Source organism: Nuphar pumila, chromosome 12 (assembly GCF_984573655.1).
Source record: "Nuphar pumila chromosome 12, dmNupPumi1.hap1.1, whole genome shotgun sequence".
Taxonomy (NCBI): Eukaryota; Viridiplantae; Streptophyta; class Magnoliopsida; order Nymphaeales; family Nymphaeaceae; genus Nuphar; species Nuphar pumila.
The window spans coordinates 85,479,363-85,496,719 of record NC_143260.1 but is presented as its reverse complement, the minus strand read 5'-3'; the positions used below and the strand labels follow the sequence as shown (position 1 = coordinate 85,496,719).

Below are 17,357 nucleotides of genomic sequence, written 5' to 3'. Positions count from 1 at the left end.
AGGTCTGAACCATCTCAAACCCATTGATACCTTAGATGGGAGTAGGCATCGAGTATGCTAATTTAACGGATCTTTAGTTAAAATCAGGCCTAATCGATCCCTCTTTCCCTTTTCAAAAGAGAACCCATTTTGGGCAGATCCAATACCAAAAAAGCATAAATCAAACACCGATCCGAAAATAAATTATGGGATTCTACTTGAACCCAGATCCATAACTCAATCAGTTTTGCAAAAAATGGAATACAGTAACTGGATCAGGTACCGACTCACTACCCTGAATAATACTGGATCCACTAGGTGTGCCCCGGTCCGGTCCTCGGAGGTCTTAATAGGTCGGTTCCGGACCCATATACATTCATTCGTTCTCTCTTACCAACCGAGTTTATTTTAGTTGCCCTAGAGCGTAAAATTGCCAATCCCTTTTCTCTTCTTTTCTTGATTTTCCTTTTTTTTCGCGATATCAAGAAATCGGGAGACGAGGTACAGCCAATCTCTGTTTTGTGTGTTTATTTTTTATTTTTAAGATCAAAATAATTTCTCTCTGCGTTATATTTAAGCAGCGTTTGGTGAACCGTGTCAAAGATCGATTTTTTTTCCTAATATTCCGTTGTTTTTCGTTTTGGGTTCTTCGTCTGCAAATTTATAGGCGGGGGCCTTTGATTGATAGTTGTGATGCTCTGATCGGAATCGGAATCCGGCAAAAGGAAAATCCTGTTTGGCTGAGTAGATATGTTCGGCTCCACTAACCGTACGTGAATCTCTTCCTTCCTCTCTTCGATTTTTTTTGTGGATTTCGAAAGAACATCTCCTGGGGTTTCTTTCTTCTTTCGTTCGATTTCTCGGTTGATTTTTATTGTTTGCCGGGGGGGGGGGGGTCGAGTTTGTGTTTGGTTAGCGTTCTTTAGTTCACATCCTTTTGTGATTTTCTAGCAGCATTCGGGCAGACGTCGAGCAGCCCGTTCGGGAACCCGTCGGTGTTCGGGCAGGCGAACAATGCGAACAGCAACCCCTTCGCTCCGAAGCCATTCGGCAGCCCGTCTCCCTTTGGCGCGCAGACGGGTGGTTCGATCTTTGGGAGCACTGCCACGGGCGTGTTCGGGGTGACACAAGCTTCTTCTTCGACACCAGCTTTCGGTGCCTCATCGACTCCGGCGTTCGGCAGCTCCGCCTCCACTCCGGCGTTTGGTGAGTTATTCGTTTGCCTCTGGTGGCATATCTCATTCATTCGTTCCATTATTTGATACCTTAAGTTGAAGGAAAGCACGTTTGCTCTTGTTTGAGTTAGCATCCAAGTGCGGAACAAAAGAAGTACTTTTTTGTTCTCTTTAAATATGAGTGTCTACAATGGATTTTTGTATTTGACATGGAGGCAAATTGAGTGTCTTCTTTTCATGGCTCTAGGCGTACTTTTCTTGATGTTTGCAAATAACAAATAAGATGCCAAGCAATAATCAAACAAAGTGATTGTTTGGTTAAACATGTATCGGGGTTCAGCCTTGAGATTGATATTGTCATCTTTGAGTGTATCGTAGTTGAGCCTTGAGATCGATATTATCATCTCTGAATGTATCGTGGTTCAGTCTTGAGATTGATATTATCATCTTTAAACTTCAAATTTTTTTATTTTCTGAAAGAACTTTTCAGATGTTTGAGATGACTGGAAGTGGCAATAGGAGTTGCTAGTAAAACTTTAAAAGTCAGTAGTGATTTGGGTCCTACTTTATACTTTTGTTCATCACTTAGTACTATGTTAGTATCTTGCTCCTATGTCACACGGAAACTCCATTTTGGCTGGCATATCGTGTCCCATTATCTACTAGTCATATTGAAAACTTCATGAAAACAGTCGTATCCCTGTGTCTACAGCCGTATCCATGTGACATAGTCTTGCTCTATTGAGTATCATATATGAAGGTGGATCTAGCTTGATGAATCGTTGGTCAATTCTGTTTAGCATTCCAGGCAGTGTGGTTGGTGGCTGCACTGGCTTCTGCAACCTGGCATCAAGATATGTTGCATTTGTCATATCCAATTCAGGGACAACCAGCTTGTACCAACCCTGATTTGAAACTCCATTTTAACTTGTAGTATGTGTTTGATTGCTTAAATCTTAAACCCTGGTTTGAGATCTGAGGGCTAGAGATACACGTTGCTCTGGCCAGTTCCCATTCATGGTATATGGATCTTGACCATGATAAATGCAATACTTTGCTGTTAGTTTGCAAGATGGAAAGGGAAAAAAGAAAAATCGAGGATTTGGTTGAGAAAAATAACAGCAATCACCAATATTTAATGCTGCTTATGTCCATTAATTTGCGAAATTATTCTAACTTTATCAGATTCTACATTAATTGGTTATTGACCAATCTGTAAATTGGCTATTCTTAATATTGAAATGCTTAAAGTCTTCAAGGAAAGATACGACTGATTTCTTAACTGAAGACTCAACCAGGAAAGGGACTGCCCTCTCATCTGGGTTCGACATAAAATGTGAATGGTATTTTTTACATTCAGGTGCATTTGTAGCGATATTCATTTGATATCATTGAGCTACTAGGTATGTTTGTGAAACTGTTCCCGGTGATGAAATTGACAATGGATTTCACCATATCGTTCGGCTTTCACTAAGTCATCTTCTTTTTGTACTCTTCTTGTACAGGGTCATCTTTATTTGCTCAGAAGCCTGCCTTTGGTGGCTTTGGATCTTCTTCTAGTCAGAGCAGTCCATTTGGTGGTGCATTTCAACAATCACAACCAGCATTTGGAAACAGCCTGTTTGGTTCACCAGCACCTTTTGGCGCATCTAGTCAGCCTGCATTCGGAGCAACAAGTGCACCAGCATTTGGTGCTACAAACACTCCAGCATTTGGTGCTTCAAGCACACCGGCCTTTGGGACTGCATCAACCACCCCCTTTGGCAGCACAGGTATCTCTAGTGCACCTGTTTTTGGTAGCTCTACCACGCCTGTTTTTGGTGCTTCAAGTACACCAGCATTTGGCTCCACGGGTACGCCTGCTTTTAGTGTTTCAAGCACACCTGCTTTTGGTGCTTCTTCAACTCCTGCGTTTGGTGCATCAACTACTTCCTTTGGTTTTGGATCTACTCCTGCCTTTGGGCAATCAACTTCATCATTTGGGAGTACGCCATTTGGGGTCACTCCTTTTGGTGCCCAGAGTTCACCTTTTGGTAAGGTTACTCTAGCTTTTGTCTGCAACCAATATTGCAGAAAACAAGATTTTTCTTTTTGCAATTTATGAGGTTCTTAATTGGCTGATTTAACCATTTTAATCCTAGTCATATCTCTTTTCTCTATTGACATTAGTACTTCCTTCCAACTGTTTTAAGGGACACAAACAGCAACACCAACATTTGGGAGCCCAGGTTTTGGCCAGTCAGCATTTGGCAGCCAGGTAGGGAGCAGGGTGGTACCTTACTCAGCCACACCTGAAGTAGATGGGGCCACTGGTCAGACCCCTGGAAGGCTGGAATCCATATCTGCCATGCCTACATATAAAGAAAAAAGTCATGAGGAGTTGAGATGGGAGGATTATCAGAAGGGAGATAAAGGTATCCACTTGTCTTAGATTGGCATCATTTGGTGACTTTGATTTCCATTTGTTCACCAGTTGGTTCTGATGGTATAATTCTACATAATAATAATAGTAATAATTATTATTATTATTGGAACAATTCACCATTTAGTTCTGATGGAATAATAATAATAATTATTATTATTGCTGGAACAACATTCAATAGCATTGGGTCATTCACACGAATCACACCAATCATCTTAATGGGAATTTGGCAATTAAAACACAATTATTTTCTATCAGATTTTGTGACGAACATAGGGGACTGAGGGGATAAGTTCTTAAAGATAAGCAAAAAAGGAGAAACAAAAAAAGGGGGGAAAAGGAAATATGTGAAAATATTGCATATTTATGATTTTTTTAATGAGAAGAGTGGGACAAATGGAACCTTTCTGGAGTATTTCAAATGAAAGATAATATGCTTGGTTGCATGATTGTATAGAGCTTATTGCTTAACTAAGTAGAGGATTGCACTTAATGCTGTAAACATGGATTTTTTATTCTCGCCGAGTGTTATTTCACTTAGTCGGGAGAATATTCACTATCTGTCATCAAATAGCACTGTTCGCTAATTAACTAGCCATTAGTTTATGCTGGATGCATTTTTTAAAGTCTTCTTTGCATTTACTAACTGCTTTTGCCCTTTTTTTTCAGGGGGTCCAAATCCTTCTAGCCAGCCTAGCTTTGTACAGCCAACTCAGTCAAGTCCTTTCACTACATCAGCATTTGGCCAGACAACTTCAAACCCATTTTCTAACTCTACATCCACTGGCCTATTTGGTTCAAAACCAGCCTTCGGTTCTTCTGCCTTTGGCTCATCATCTGCTTCCTCTTTCAGTTCTCCATTTGGTTCATCCTCATCAAGTCCTTTTGGGGCTACATCTTCAACTCCGTCTATTTTTGGCGCATCATCATCTCCTGCATTTGGGGCTAGCTCTGCATCTCCATTTGGGGTTTCAAGCACGCCTGCATTTGGTTCTTCTCCTTCACTTTTTGGTTCAACAGCAGCAGCTTCAGCTCCGACGTTTGGTTCTAGTTTGGCATTTGGAGGCACCCAATCATCTGGGCTATTTCAGTCAGCTTCTCCTTCATTTGGGCAGCCATCTATTTTTGGTCAAACTACTTTTGGACAGAGCACCTCTGCCTTTGGTCAGACTAATTCTAATCCATTCAGTACACCGTCAACTGGATTTGGAACAAATTTATTCACCAGCAGTTCTGCACCATCGACTGGATTTGGTCAAACAACTGTAAGACATCAAACTGCACTATTTTGTCAACTTGGCAGTTACTGTTGTAATGAAAGCGAAAATCCATAGGGTTACATATGTCTTAATTTACTATATCTTTGGTACTTTTTTCTCAGTTTACTGCATCCTTCTAATTTCTTCCTGTTAGATGCTGTAGGTTTATTCATTGTCCGGTTTCTCATATTTTTTCACATTTATCTACAGCCATTACTTGCAACTGGTTTTCAGCCCACTGCAGCTGCTCAGACATCAGGAACATTCTCCTTTGGCAACTTTGGCCAGACACAACCTGGTATCTAGAATGAAATTGTGTTTTTTGTGGTTTTTCAGACTGTAAATTTTGTCTTAATGCTACTTTTTGTTTGGGCATTGCAGCTGCTTCAAGTGGTTTTGGAGGAATATCAAGTCCTTTTGTTCCTAACACCTTTGGGCAGCCGTACGTACCTTGACATTATACTTGGATAAATTTCTTTTTGGTTAATGACATTAAAGAAAACAGTGAAATGTAGATTTTTTGTATTATGGTTCTTTATTTACTAATTTAAAGAACCATTTATGAAGCTTTGCTGATTTTCTGCTTTTTTTTTTTAAATTTTGAAAGTAAGTTTTCTGCTGTTTCTAACAGTGCATTTTTAAGCAAACAGGGCTGCTAGCCAGAATGCTGTGATTATGCAACCAAATCCTCCAGCAAATCCTTTCGGGACACTTCCAGCAATGCCTCAGATATCCATTGGCCGGCAAGGCACTGCTCCTTCAGTTCAATATGGAATATCAAGCATGCCAGTAAGTGCTCTTGAAGGAACTGTTGAAATGTATTAGCAAACACTTGATTAATTCTAAGTAAAAAAATTTGTTACTAGTGAGCAAACATAAACATAGAGCACATAGCGTTGTTTAATTATGCACCCTAAAGTGGAGTGCTTGTATTTCTGTCTCTTGGTTTGTTGCTGTGGGTTGCATGGCACATGTGACTTGCCGGCACTGGCTGCTTAGTGCATGTTATGCCTATATTTTGCTGTGGTTGCTGCTCTGCCCCAGTGGCATGCGTATGTGATGTGTTGGGTGCTGATTGAACAGCATGCTATTTGTTGCCTTAGGTGCTGCTACTCTGGGTACAGGTTCCCCTAGAAAAGAAACTGGTATCCTATTTGTTCTTTAAGGGTGTGTTTGCATAGTGCAGAAACCAGAGGGCTTTTGTCAAAAGATGTGAGCCCCAATGCCCCACTGCATGACACAGACATGGGGGCCACTTTCCTCACGGAAAGCTGCCCCCATAATTAGTGGCAACAGCCCCCCGACTGCATACAACCTTCTTCCGTGGGACACAAATGTGCCTTAAGTGTTTTTTTCTTTCTCTTGCTTACGGGGTCATCAGCCAAGAATATATTTTGCTAGTATTTCTTGTAAAATGAGTACAGAAAACTCATAAAAGTTCTGAAACATAGAAAAATAAGAAAAAAATATTTAAATTATAGAAAAGGTTAGATAGTGATACTAGCATAATAATATTTTTTAAATCATTTTTTGTTATATTACAATAATATCATGATGGTCTTAAAGTTAGGTTGCACAGGTGAACCTGTTCCCATCTAGTAAGGACTGTAATTTTTCATATTTTTGTGTTCTTTTGCCAATTAGACCCTACAGATATGATGTACATAGATTGTTTAATAGAAAATGTGTTTTGGATGATGTTCATGCAGGTCTTCCAAGAGCTTCAAAAATCAATGGCCTGAAATTACCAAGATTTTCAAGACTAAAAGAAAATCTCATTTTTTATGTCCTAAAAATACGATCCAAGGTGGATCCCTAACAGCCAATGGAGCTGTCTGTTTGGTAGGAGCAGTTTGTGCAAGTCACCATGTGATGGGACGTTGCAAGTTCGAACCCCACTGGTATGCGTGGCTGAATAACTGCCTGGTTGTATAGCCACCAGCAGTGCTTGTCTACTGTAAAGGAGGGGGGCCTTAACCCCCTAGCTTGATCATAAAAAAAAGGTGGATCCGTAACAAGCAGACTATGCTGAATACATCCACTGGTCAGTTGAGCTGAAGCATCTTGCTCCCATGATTTCCATATGGGAGTGGGTGCACCGCATTGTAACTCACTTTCTTGTAAAAGTAAATAAATGGCATCAAAGTTTTTGAAACATAAAAAGATAAAAAATGTTAAATTATACAAAATATTAGCTAGTGATATTATCCTGATGCAGCTTGCTCCCATGATTTCCTAGTTAGATGGGAGTGGGTGCACCGTATCACAACTCAGTTTCTTGTAGGGGTAAAGCAACAGCATAAAAGTTTTTGAAACATAAAAAGATAAAAAATGTTAAATTATACAAAAAAATAGCTAGTGATATTATCCTGATAATGTTTCATTTTAAATCGTTTTTCAATATATTACAATAATGTCATGATATATTTAAGATATCAGCTGTATCTGTGTGTGTGTGTGTGTGTGTCAGTACGCACACCTGCATGCATGTCCTAAGAAATTTAAGGGATGCCCCCCCTGCAGGCTTTAAAACTGAGAACTCTCATCTAGGATAGCTACCGTAAATCCTCACATTCCTCTGCTATGTTACAATGTCCATCTATGGTAATGATACTTGGCAACAACTTTACCCGTTTGCCAATGCAAGTCTTTGTCGTTATCTTAGCTTTTGTTTTTTCTTCTTGGACTGAAACATGCTCTTTTATTTTTATTTTGTCTATAATTATAAGCATCTTGATGACTTACTCTTGAAACCAACCTTCATGATTTGTTTAAATGTTTAACTAAAGGATTATGGAACTAAATGCTTATATTTTGCTGATTTCCAGTCATGTACATTATATTTATTAGTTTTGCAATGCTCAAATATCTTACTTGTGTGTGTGTGTGTTTAAGCAATGAAGATATTGTATATGTTACTATTGAATGTGTGTATGGTGGTGCATGAACTGAATGTTTGCGTACTGTGTTTAAACATTGTAGGCATTTGTTATGTTACTATTGAACACATACATACAATACAAACCATCCACATGCAAGAAAGCTAATTATTATTATTATTATCAATTTTCAATGATTGGGTGTGAAATTGTTCATGGCAGGTTGTTGATAAGCCCACTGCAGTTAGGATCTCCCCTCTATTGATCTCAAGATATGTATCTCAGAGATCAAGGATCAGCTTGTCATCTAGGAAGTATCATCCCAAAAAGGATGGTCCCATGGTAAGACCTAATTTACATAGATTCAAAGTAGTAGTTCTCGTTTTCCAACTAAAAAGGAGCTATGCTTGACTTTATGAGCTTCACAACCTTTTTCTGGACCCATGAAGTCTAATGTTAACTTTGGTGGTACGCAGGTGTCATTTTTCAGTGATGATGAAGAAATTCCTACCACGCCCAAGGCAGATGCACTTTTTATTCCTCGGGAGAATCCCCGGGCCCTGATTATTAATCCCTTAAAACAGCAGCCCTCCACTTTGGTGGAAAAGCAAAATCAGTTGCAGGTCAGATCTTCTACTAATGAAAATGGTACCGGTAATCTCTCTCTCTCTCTCTCTATGTGTGTGTGTGTGTGGCATGCATGTGCCTTGGGCGTCTTAGTTCACACATACACGTGGGATGTCTTAGTTCATCATTTAAGAATGCATTCTTAACATCTAATTGATAGATAGGCCATTTTTTAATCGAAACAACAACAATAAGAGTCTTGACACTGGTCATTCTAGCTACGGGAGCGAAAGTTTTCTTGTAGTCAATACCATATTCTTGAGTGTATCATTTTGCTACAAGTCGAGCTTTGTAGCGTTCTAATGACCCATAGCTCTTAGTTTTGACTTTATAGACCCATCTATATCCGATAGGTTTTTTTTTCAGTGGGCAATGATGTTATTTCCCAAGTTTTTGCCTTTTCAAGGGCACTAAGTTCTAATTTCACGGCTTCGATCCACTGGGGGGATATTTTTGGCTTCATTATAGTGAGATGGTTCATGAAAATATGCAATTAGACATGACCTATAGTTTGGTGATAGAGACTCACATGAGACAAACCTATTTGGAGGGTTGGAGACTCAACCGGATCTTCTCAAAGAGGTTTCTTCTATATTGGAACCTTGGGAATATTTTTCTAAAGCATTCATGGGAACTTGTTGACCACGCCGAACATATGTTTGAATTGGTCTATTATCAATGACATCATTTTCATTTTCGTTTTCAACATTGTTAAGAGGAATATCCCCTTGGTCATTTAACAAATTTTCATTGAAAATCTCTTCTTGAGGAATCACTTCTTCTCGAGGAAGAAAATCAAACAAGAAAGCGTATTCGCTTTCATCAATATCTTTAGTTTTCTCAAAACCATTTTCATTTTCCAAGAAGGTTACATCTTTAGAAACATACAATTTGTTGCTTTTAGGATCGAAGCATCTAAATCCTTTTTGATTTTCTCCATATCCTAAGAATACACATTCAATAGCCTTAGAAGATAACTTATCTCTTTTATCTGAAAGAACAAAGCATTTGCATCCAAAGATTCTCAATCTATTAAAATCGGGTGTTCTTTCAAATAATTTTTTATATGGAGATGTATTTTCTAAGGATGATGAAAGCATTCTTTTTATTAAGTAGGTTGATGTTAGAGCGGTTTCGGCCCAATAGCTTTTTGGAATTTCTTTAGAAATAAGAAGTGTTATAATTGTTTCCATAACGTGCCTATGTTTTCTTTCGGCTAAACCATTTTGTTGAAGAATTCTAGGACATGATTTTTGATGGCAAATTCCATTTGTTTCTAAATAGTTTTGAAATTCATTTGATAATTACTCTCCACCCGAATCAGATCTAAGTATAGAGATATTACTTAAAAATTGATTTTTGACAATCATATGAAATTGTTTCCATAATGTGCCTCTCTCTCTCTCTCTGTGTGTGTGTGGCATGCATGTGCGCATGTAACACATCACCGGCATTCAAATTACTGTGATGACTTTCATTAGATTCAAAAGCCATTTCCTTTGGTATTTGAAAACGTCAGCATTCTTGTTGGGAACCATTATTTCCATTAATTCTCATTTTTTATACAACAACAACAACAACAACAACAACAACAACTACGCCTTCATCCCAAAACAACTGGGGTCGGCGATATGAACCAAAAAAGAAAATCATTCTGGGTCTTCCACATGAATCCTTCTCCTCCAATCATTTTTATCCAATGCCATGTCCTCGGTGAGGTTCAAAGCATTCACATCCTTTCCTATCACCTCCATCCATGTCTTCCTAGGCCTACCCCGACCTCTTTTAACTAATAGATTTTCCCATTTCTCCATCCTTCTAACTGGAGCATCATTAGGCCTTCGCCGAATATGTCCAAACCACCGTAAACGATTCTCTCTCATCTTATTTTCAATGGGTGCAACGCCTACCTTCTTACGTATCTCCTCGTTCAGAATCTTATCTTTTATTGTATTTCCACACATCCATCTCAGCATACGCATCTCAGCTACACTCATTTTTTGAATATGATGTCTCTTGGCAGCCCAACATTCCGTACCATATAGTAAAGCGGGCCTAATAGTCATCCTATAAAACTTTCCCTTCAACCGCAATGGCATTCTACGATCGCACAACACTCCAGTTGCACTCTTCCATTTTATCCACCCAACCTTTATCCTATGATTTACATCTCCATCAATTTCTCCATACTTTTGAATGATAGATCCCAAATATTTGAAACAATCATCCACTGGTATTTCTTGCTCACCAATCTTCACTACACTCTCATCACTACTTCGTTGCTTACTAAACCGACATTCCATGTATTCTGTCTTACTCTTACTCAACTTAAAACCTCTTGCTTCCAATGTTTGTCTCTATAATTCTAACTTAGCATTAACCCCAGCTCTAGACTCATCAATCAAAACAATATCATCAGCAAACAACATACACCACGGCACATTTTCTTGAATTGATCTCGTAAGCTCATCCATCACTATAGCAAATAGGAAAGGGCTTAAAGCAGATCCTTGATGTAACCCAACCGTTATCGAAAAATTGGTTGTCACCCCTCCACAAGTGTGGACATTCCTTACTACTCCTTCATACATATCTTTAATTATACTAATGTACTTGAGAGAAACACATTTCTTCATCATTGTCCACCAGAGAACATCCCTAGGTACTCTATTGTATGCCTTCTCCAAATCAATAAAAATCATATGCAAATCTTTGTTCCTCTCTCTATTTCTCTCAATAAGTTGTCTAAGAAGACGTATAGCTTTCATAGTTGATCTTTCAGGCATAAAACCAAATTGATTCTCCGATATCATGACAACAACAACAACAACAACAACAACAACTACGCCTTCATCCCAAAACAATTAGGGTCAGCGATATGAACCAAAAAAGAAATTCATTTTGGGTCTTCCACATGAATCCTTTTCCTCCAATCATTTCTATCCAACGCCATGTCCTCGGTGAGGTTCAAAGCATTCATATCCTTTCCTATCATCTCCATCCAAGTCTTCCTAGGCCTACCCCGACCTCTTTTAACTAATATATTTTCCCATTTCTCCAACCTTCTAACTGGAGCATCATTAGGCCTTCACCGAATATGTCCAAACCACCGTAAACGATTCTCTCGCATCTTATTTTCAATGGGTGCAACACCTACCTTCTTACGTATCTCTTCGTTCCGAATCTTATCTTTTATTGTATTTCCACACATCCATCTAAGCATCCGCATCTCAGCTACACTCATTTTTTGAATATGATGTCTCTTGGCAGCCCAACATTCCGTACCATATAGTAAAGCGGGTCTAATAGTCGTCCTATAAAACTTTCCCTTCAACCGCAATGGCATTCTACGATCGCACAGCACTCCAGTAGCACTTTTCCATTTCATCCACCCAACCTTTATCCTATGATTTACATCTCCATCAATTTCTCCATACTTTTGAATGATGGATCCCAAATATTTGAAATAATCATTCACCGGTATATCTTGCTCACCAAGCTTCACTACACTCCCATCCCTACTTCGTTGCTTACTAAACCGACATTCCATATATTCAGTCTTACTCTTACTCAACTTAAAACCTTTAGCTTCCAATGTCTGTCTCCATAATTCTAACTTAGCATTAACCCCAGCTCTAGACTCATCAATCAAAACAATATCATCAGCAAACAACATACACCACGGTACATTTTCTTGAATTGATCTCGTAAGCTCATCCATCACTATCGCAAATAGGAAAGGGCTTAAAGCAGATCCTTGATGTAACCCAACCGCTATCGGAAAATTGGTTGTCACCCCTCCACAAGTGCGGACATTGGTTACTACTCCTTCATACATATCTTTAATTATACTAATGTACTTTAGAGAAACACCTTTCTTCATCATTGTCCACCAGAGAACGTCCCTAGGTACTCTATCGTATGCCTTCTCTAAATCAATAAAAACCATATGCAAATCTTTGTTCCTCTTTCTATATCTTTCAATAAGTTGTCTAAGAAGATGTATAGCTTCCATAGTTGATCTTCCAGGCATAAAACCAAATTGATTCTCCGATATCATGACAACCTTCCTCAACCTAGACTCAATCACCCTCTCCCAAAGTTTCATAGTATGACTCATGAGTTTTATACCACGATAGTTTGTGCAATCTTGTATATCACCCTTATTCTTATATAAAGGCACCAAAGTACTCTTCCTCCACTCATTAGGCATCTTATTTGTTCGCCAAATCAAGTTAAAAAGATTTGTCAACCATTCTAAACCTTTCTCTCCCAAGCATTTCCAAGCCTCGATAGGTATACCATCTGGGCCAACTGCCCTTCTTGATTTCATTTTCTTCAAAGCCTCTGCAATTTCTTTCTTTTGAATCTTGCGCATGAAGTCACGATTTATCTCATGAAAAGGAATGGAGAAGTCTCCAAGATCTTGAGCATGACTATCATTAAATAGCTTATCAAAATAATCTTTCCATCTCTCCTTAATCTCCTCATCTTTGACTAAAACCCTTTGCGTTTCATCTTTGATACATCTAACCATACCCAACTCCTTCGATTTCCTATCTCTCATCTTTGCAAGCCTATAAATATCCTTCTCGCCTTCTTTGGTATCCAACTTGTCATAAACCTCCTTATATACCTTAGCCCTCGCGTTTCGAACAACTTTTTTAGCTTCCTTCTTTGCTATCATATACTTCTCCAAATTCTCATTATCACGACTCTTACTTAGATTTCTATAACACTCTCTTTTAACCTTAATAGCTAATTTGACATCCTCGTTCCACCATGATGTATCCTTACCTAGTGGTGCACCGCCTTTAGACTCACCCAATACCTCCTTAGCTACTTTTCTCATACCACCCGCTATCTTATTCCACATTGATTCTGAATCCTCCTCGAGACACCAATCAACTTCCTTAATTACCTGCTCTACAAACATTCCTTGTTTAGCTCCTTTCAGTGCCCACCACTTAATTCTAGGATCTATCCTATGTCTATCCCTTTTGCGGCATTGTCTAATTCTAAGATCTAAAATTAAGACTCTATGTTGTGTAGCTACACTTTCTCCTGGTATAACCTTACAATCGATGCAACAACCCCTATCTCTCTTTCTAAGTAGGAAAAAATCTATCTGACTCGTATTAACCCCACTTTTAAATGTTACTAGGTGAGACTCCCTCTTCCTAAACCAAGTGTTTGCTAAGATCATATCATAGGACAAACAAAAATCTAAAATCCTTTCTCCACTTTCATTTCTTTCTCCTATACCATAGCCTCCATGGATATTCTCAAATCCATCCCTACTAATGCCTACATGTCCATTAAGGTCACCGCCGATGAAAAGCTTTTCTCCATAGGATGTCTCTTGTACTACTCCATCTAAATCTTCCCAAAATTGATGCTTAATGGAATCATCTAAACCTACTTGAGGTGCATAAACACTAATAATATTAATAATATCCGTACCTAATACTAATTTAATAAGTAAAATTCTATCACCCTTCCTACGGACCTCAACTACATTATCTATAAACTGACGACTCATAACAATCCCTACTCCATTCCTATTCCTATTTATTCCTGTATACCAAATCTTATATCCCCAAGGTTCTATCACTTTAGCTTTCTCACCTACCCATTTGGTCTCTTGAAGACATAAAATATCAATCTTTCTCCTACACATAACATCTACTAACTCTACCAACTTACCAGTTAAAGACCCTATGTTCCAAGTGGCTAACCTAATTTTATGGTCTTGGACTAACTTCTTTACCCCCACCCGTCCAACAAAGTGAGGGAACCCTTGCCTATTTGACACCACACCCGGGCGCCGGTGTGACGCGTCGCTTCTGGGCGACGACCTAGCAACCCTTGCACATTTATCACTGCCTCCGGGCCTAGAGAGTACAACGCGTCGCTCAGTAGGGAACGCCCCAACGAAATTCTCATATTGGTTCATTTTCATAGGATATGACAAAGTTTTTATGCTGGCTGTCACAGGCCTACCGCAACCCTCCTCCTTTATCCGGGCTTGGGACCGGCAGTGTATAACTACACAGGCGGAGTTACACGTTTATGCTTTTTTAATGAATGATGTTACAAAAACATCAAGAAAATGAATTTCTTCTATTCATTTGCAAATTTATTTTTTCAACTTTCCTGGAGATTTTCCTGGGTTCTATTTTTTTTCTAAAATCTCATGAAAAATTTCCAAATAACTATTTATGACACACATTCACATAAATAAAAGAAAACGAAAAAAAGGTGAGTCTTGCATTCATGACAAATGAAGGTTCTTTGTGGTTGTCCAAAACAAATAGTGGTTTTTAAATGTCTAGTGAGCAGTGGCGCTTTAGACTTATTGATTAGTTAATTGAGGATCTTCTCTCAATTCATCAGAAATCAAACTAACTTGGAGTTTTCAACGAAGAAGTCAAAACATTTTATGCTGAAGTTTCAGAAGTAGAAAGCTGTTTTGATTTTCATTGATCTTGGTAGGTCTAATTGTCTGGAACTTAGCAGTTAGCACACAAATTTTTACCATATCTGTCACTTTATAATGCCAATAAATTGTTCTTTTGAGGCTCGATGGCCTCTGTTCAATATTTGTCAATTTCTGGGTTTCCAATTTAGCTTTCATTCTTTGTAGGCGATGTCACTGTTTGCACATGATCAATATCACTTTTGACAGTCTTTGGTGTTATACAGGCAAACTAACTGATGATGGATCTGTGCCGCCTCCACTGGAGGATGATTTTACAGAATATCATGAAAGTAAGCCCTTCTAAAATCCCTTAATTCTTGGTTATTTCTTTTTGATATTTATTTCTTAACATGGTTCTGATCTTGAGGATCGTTGCAGAAATGGGTAACATTGTTTTAAGTTTTGAATGTAGAAGTTGGTCTCCTGGATGATAGGCTTAACTACAAGATGAAAGCATTAAAATTTGAGGATGATTTTAACATAAAATAAATTAAGGAATCAAATTTCTTTTGATGCTAATTCGAGAGCCATCATAAACTATGTAGATCTACTTAGAACTATCATTCTGAGTTGTCATATAACCCTAAGTGTTGTCATAACGTTAGTCTGTTTGGTTTGTTTCCTACAGGTGCATCTGTTTGTTGCATCCAAGGCTACTTTTTTTTTATCTGAAATAAAAAAAGCGCTGGATGCATTGTTATTGCAATCGACATACTACATATTCTGGGAGATGCACCTGTTAGTGCAATCCACATACTGAGTATGCTGGGAGATGCACCAATCTAGGGAAATAAAATATTACTTGTTCTATTTAGTTGTCTTAACTGATCTTTTTCTTTTTCCTTTTCTCGCTAGTGAGGTTATTTTATGCTTATGGTGGATATATGATTGTCTATGTTCTCTTTCTCACATAATGTTAATATTGTGTCGTACTGTAGAAACTGCAGCTGACAGTGCAAAGAATGCATCCACACTACCGAAAGATGCCCAGAAACAGAATGGAATCCATGATGAAACAAATCACAAAGGGAATGGATACATATCATTATCTGGCCACAGAGCTGGTGAGGCTGCAATTGTTTTTGAGTACGGCGCCGACGTTGAAGCCCTTATGCCAAAGCTCCGCCATTCTGACTACTACACTGAGCCAAAGATCCAAGAATTAGCAGCGAGGGAGAGAGCTGAAGCAGGCTACTGCAAGCATGTGAAGGATTTTGTGGTTGGACGTCGGGGCTATGGAAGCATCAGATTCTTCGGAGAGACTGACATTCGGAGGCTTGATATTGAGAGTATTGTTCAGTTCAACAACCGTGAGGTGATTGTGTATATGGATGGAGTTAAGAAACCTCCGGTTGGTCAAGGACTTAACAAGCCTGGTGAGGTAACTCTGTTGAATGTTCGATGCGTGGACAAGAAGACAGGTGAGGTGGTGACTCAGGGGCCCCTTGTGGAGAGGTACACAAAGTTGCTGAAGAAGAAGGCTGAAGACCAAGGTGCAGAGTTTGTGTCCTTTGATGTCGTGAAGGGTGAATGGAAGTTCAGGGTCGACCACTTCAGTCGGTATAGTCTTAGCTAAGAAGGCACCATCTGGTTCATATGTGCCAACCTCTTGGTAAATCTTGATCGGGGAAATAAGAGGTACTGAGTTGATTTCTTGTCATACTTCCGGAAGCGGGGGCAGCATTGTGTTTCTTTGTGTTCTCTGTGCATGTTGAAGCGAGCACCATGAGATGCAGTTGTATACAAATCAGGGGTGGTTTTTCCTGGTTGTTTGGGGAACGAGGATTAGGGGATTCAGGCGTGAGCCATCGTCCAATGCATTTGTTGTGTTGTGCTTTTGCTTTCTCTGTTCTGCAAGCGTTTCAAATGTCCAAAATTAAGCCAAGTATAAATCAGAATTATTTTATGTATTTTTGTTTTAGAGCACATCTGCGCATATAAAACATAAAATTTTACTGTTTGAGAAGTTGCATTGTCTGCGATAAAAAAAATTTGAGTCTGCAGTAGTTTGGCTGTAAATGGGTCACATCGGCGTCTCCTATGCTTCTTTCTTGGTCAGTGACTCTATCTTGCGGTCCTGGCTTGGTCATAGCCGCGAAGGCTCGGATTCAGTTTGGCTTTTGTTATAGGGGCATGGGATGCCTTAAATATTGATGATGCCATTTCTATATTGTATCAGAAAAATTTGGGGATCTGTAATATTAACAACGAGAAAATAAAATCAGTATATAAGAAATATTAAAAATAAAAGAAGTATAGCAAAACACTATAAAATTGTAATAGAATCACGAAATATTGAGAAATGTGTGAGATTTTGAAAATCGGATGATATTATAGTGCTTCTCATGACTTGTAATTGTTTCATGTTATTATGAAGAGACTTTTTTCCCCCTACCTGTGTATTCCTTCAAAAAACTACGTACAAAATTACAGGATTTTTATAGATTCGCCTTGGAAGGATGCCAGTCCGGAGGATTATCCTTCCAAATACAGAAATATGAGATGCATGCCAATTTGATTAGAGTACAGGCCAGA

The 17,357-nt window shown here is 38.8% G+C and overlaps 1 protein-coding gene across 2 annotated transcripts; it reads left to right on the top strand.

Annotated features, from left to right (window-relative positions):
- The first annotated feature begins 376 nt into the window (after nucleotides 1–376).
- On the top strand, nucleotides 377–16,732 carry LOC149821117 (nuclear pore complex protein NUP98A-like). 2 transcript variants are annotated; one of them, XM_089982219.1, is made up of 13 exons: nucleotides 377–480; nucleotides 647–748; nucleotides 934–1,185; nucleotides 2,660–3,187; nucleotides 3,347–3,568; nucleotides 4,246–4,841; nucleotides 5,046–5,133; nucleotides 5,217–5,277; nucleotides 5,486–5,624; nucleotides 7,937–8,056; nucleotides 8,191–8,362; nucleotides 15,047–15,112; nucleotides 15,761–16,732. In XM_089982219.1, the coding sequence occupies exons 2-13, from the start codon at nucleotides 730–732 to the stop codon at nucleotides 16,396–16,398; spliced, it is 2,901 nt and encodes a 966-aa protein (XP_089838345.1). In that variant the 5' UTR covers nucleotides 377–480; nucleotides 647–729; the 3' UTR covers nucleotides 16,399–16,732. The 2 variants fall into 2 exon arrangements, with proteins under 2 accessions (XP_089838345.1, XP_089838344.1); XM_089982218.1 differs by having other exon boundaries at nucleotides 8,191–8,368.
- Nucleotides 16,733–17,357: the final 625 nt, after the last annotated feature.

What these genes read in the sequence shown, in the direction of transcription:
- LOC149821117 (XM_089982218.1), top strand. An exon ending in CTGGATTTGGTCAAACAACT is followed by an intron (nt 4,842 to 5,045) that starts GTAAGACATCAA and finishes ATTTATCTACAG; the next exon opens with CCATTACTTGCAACTGGTTT. An exon ending in CTTTGGCCAGACACAACCTG is followed by an intron (nt 5,134 to 5,216) that starts GTATCTAGAATG and finishes TGGGCATTGCAG; the next exon opens with CTGCTTCAAGTGGTTTTGGA.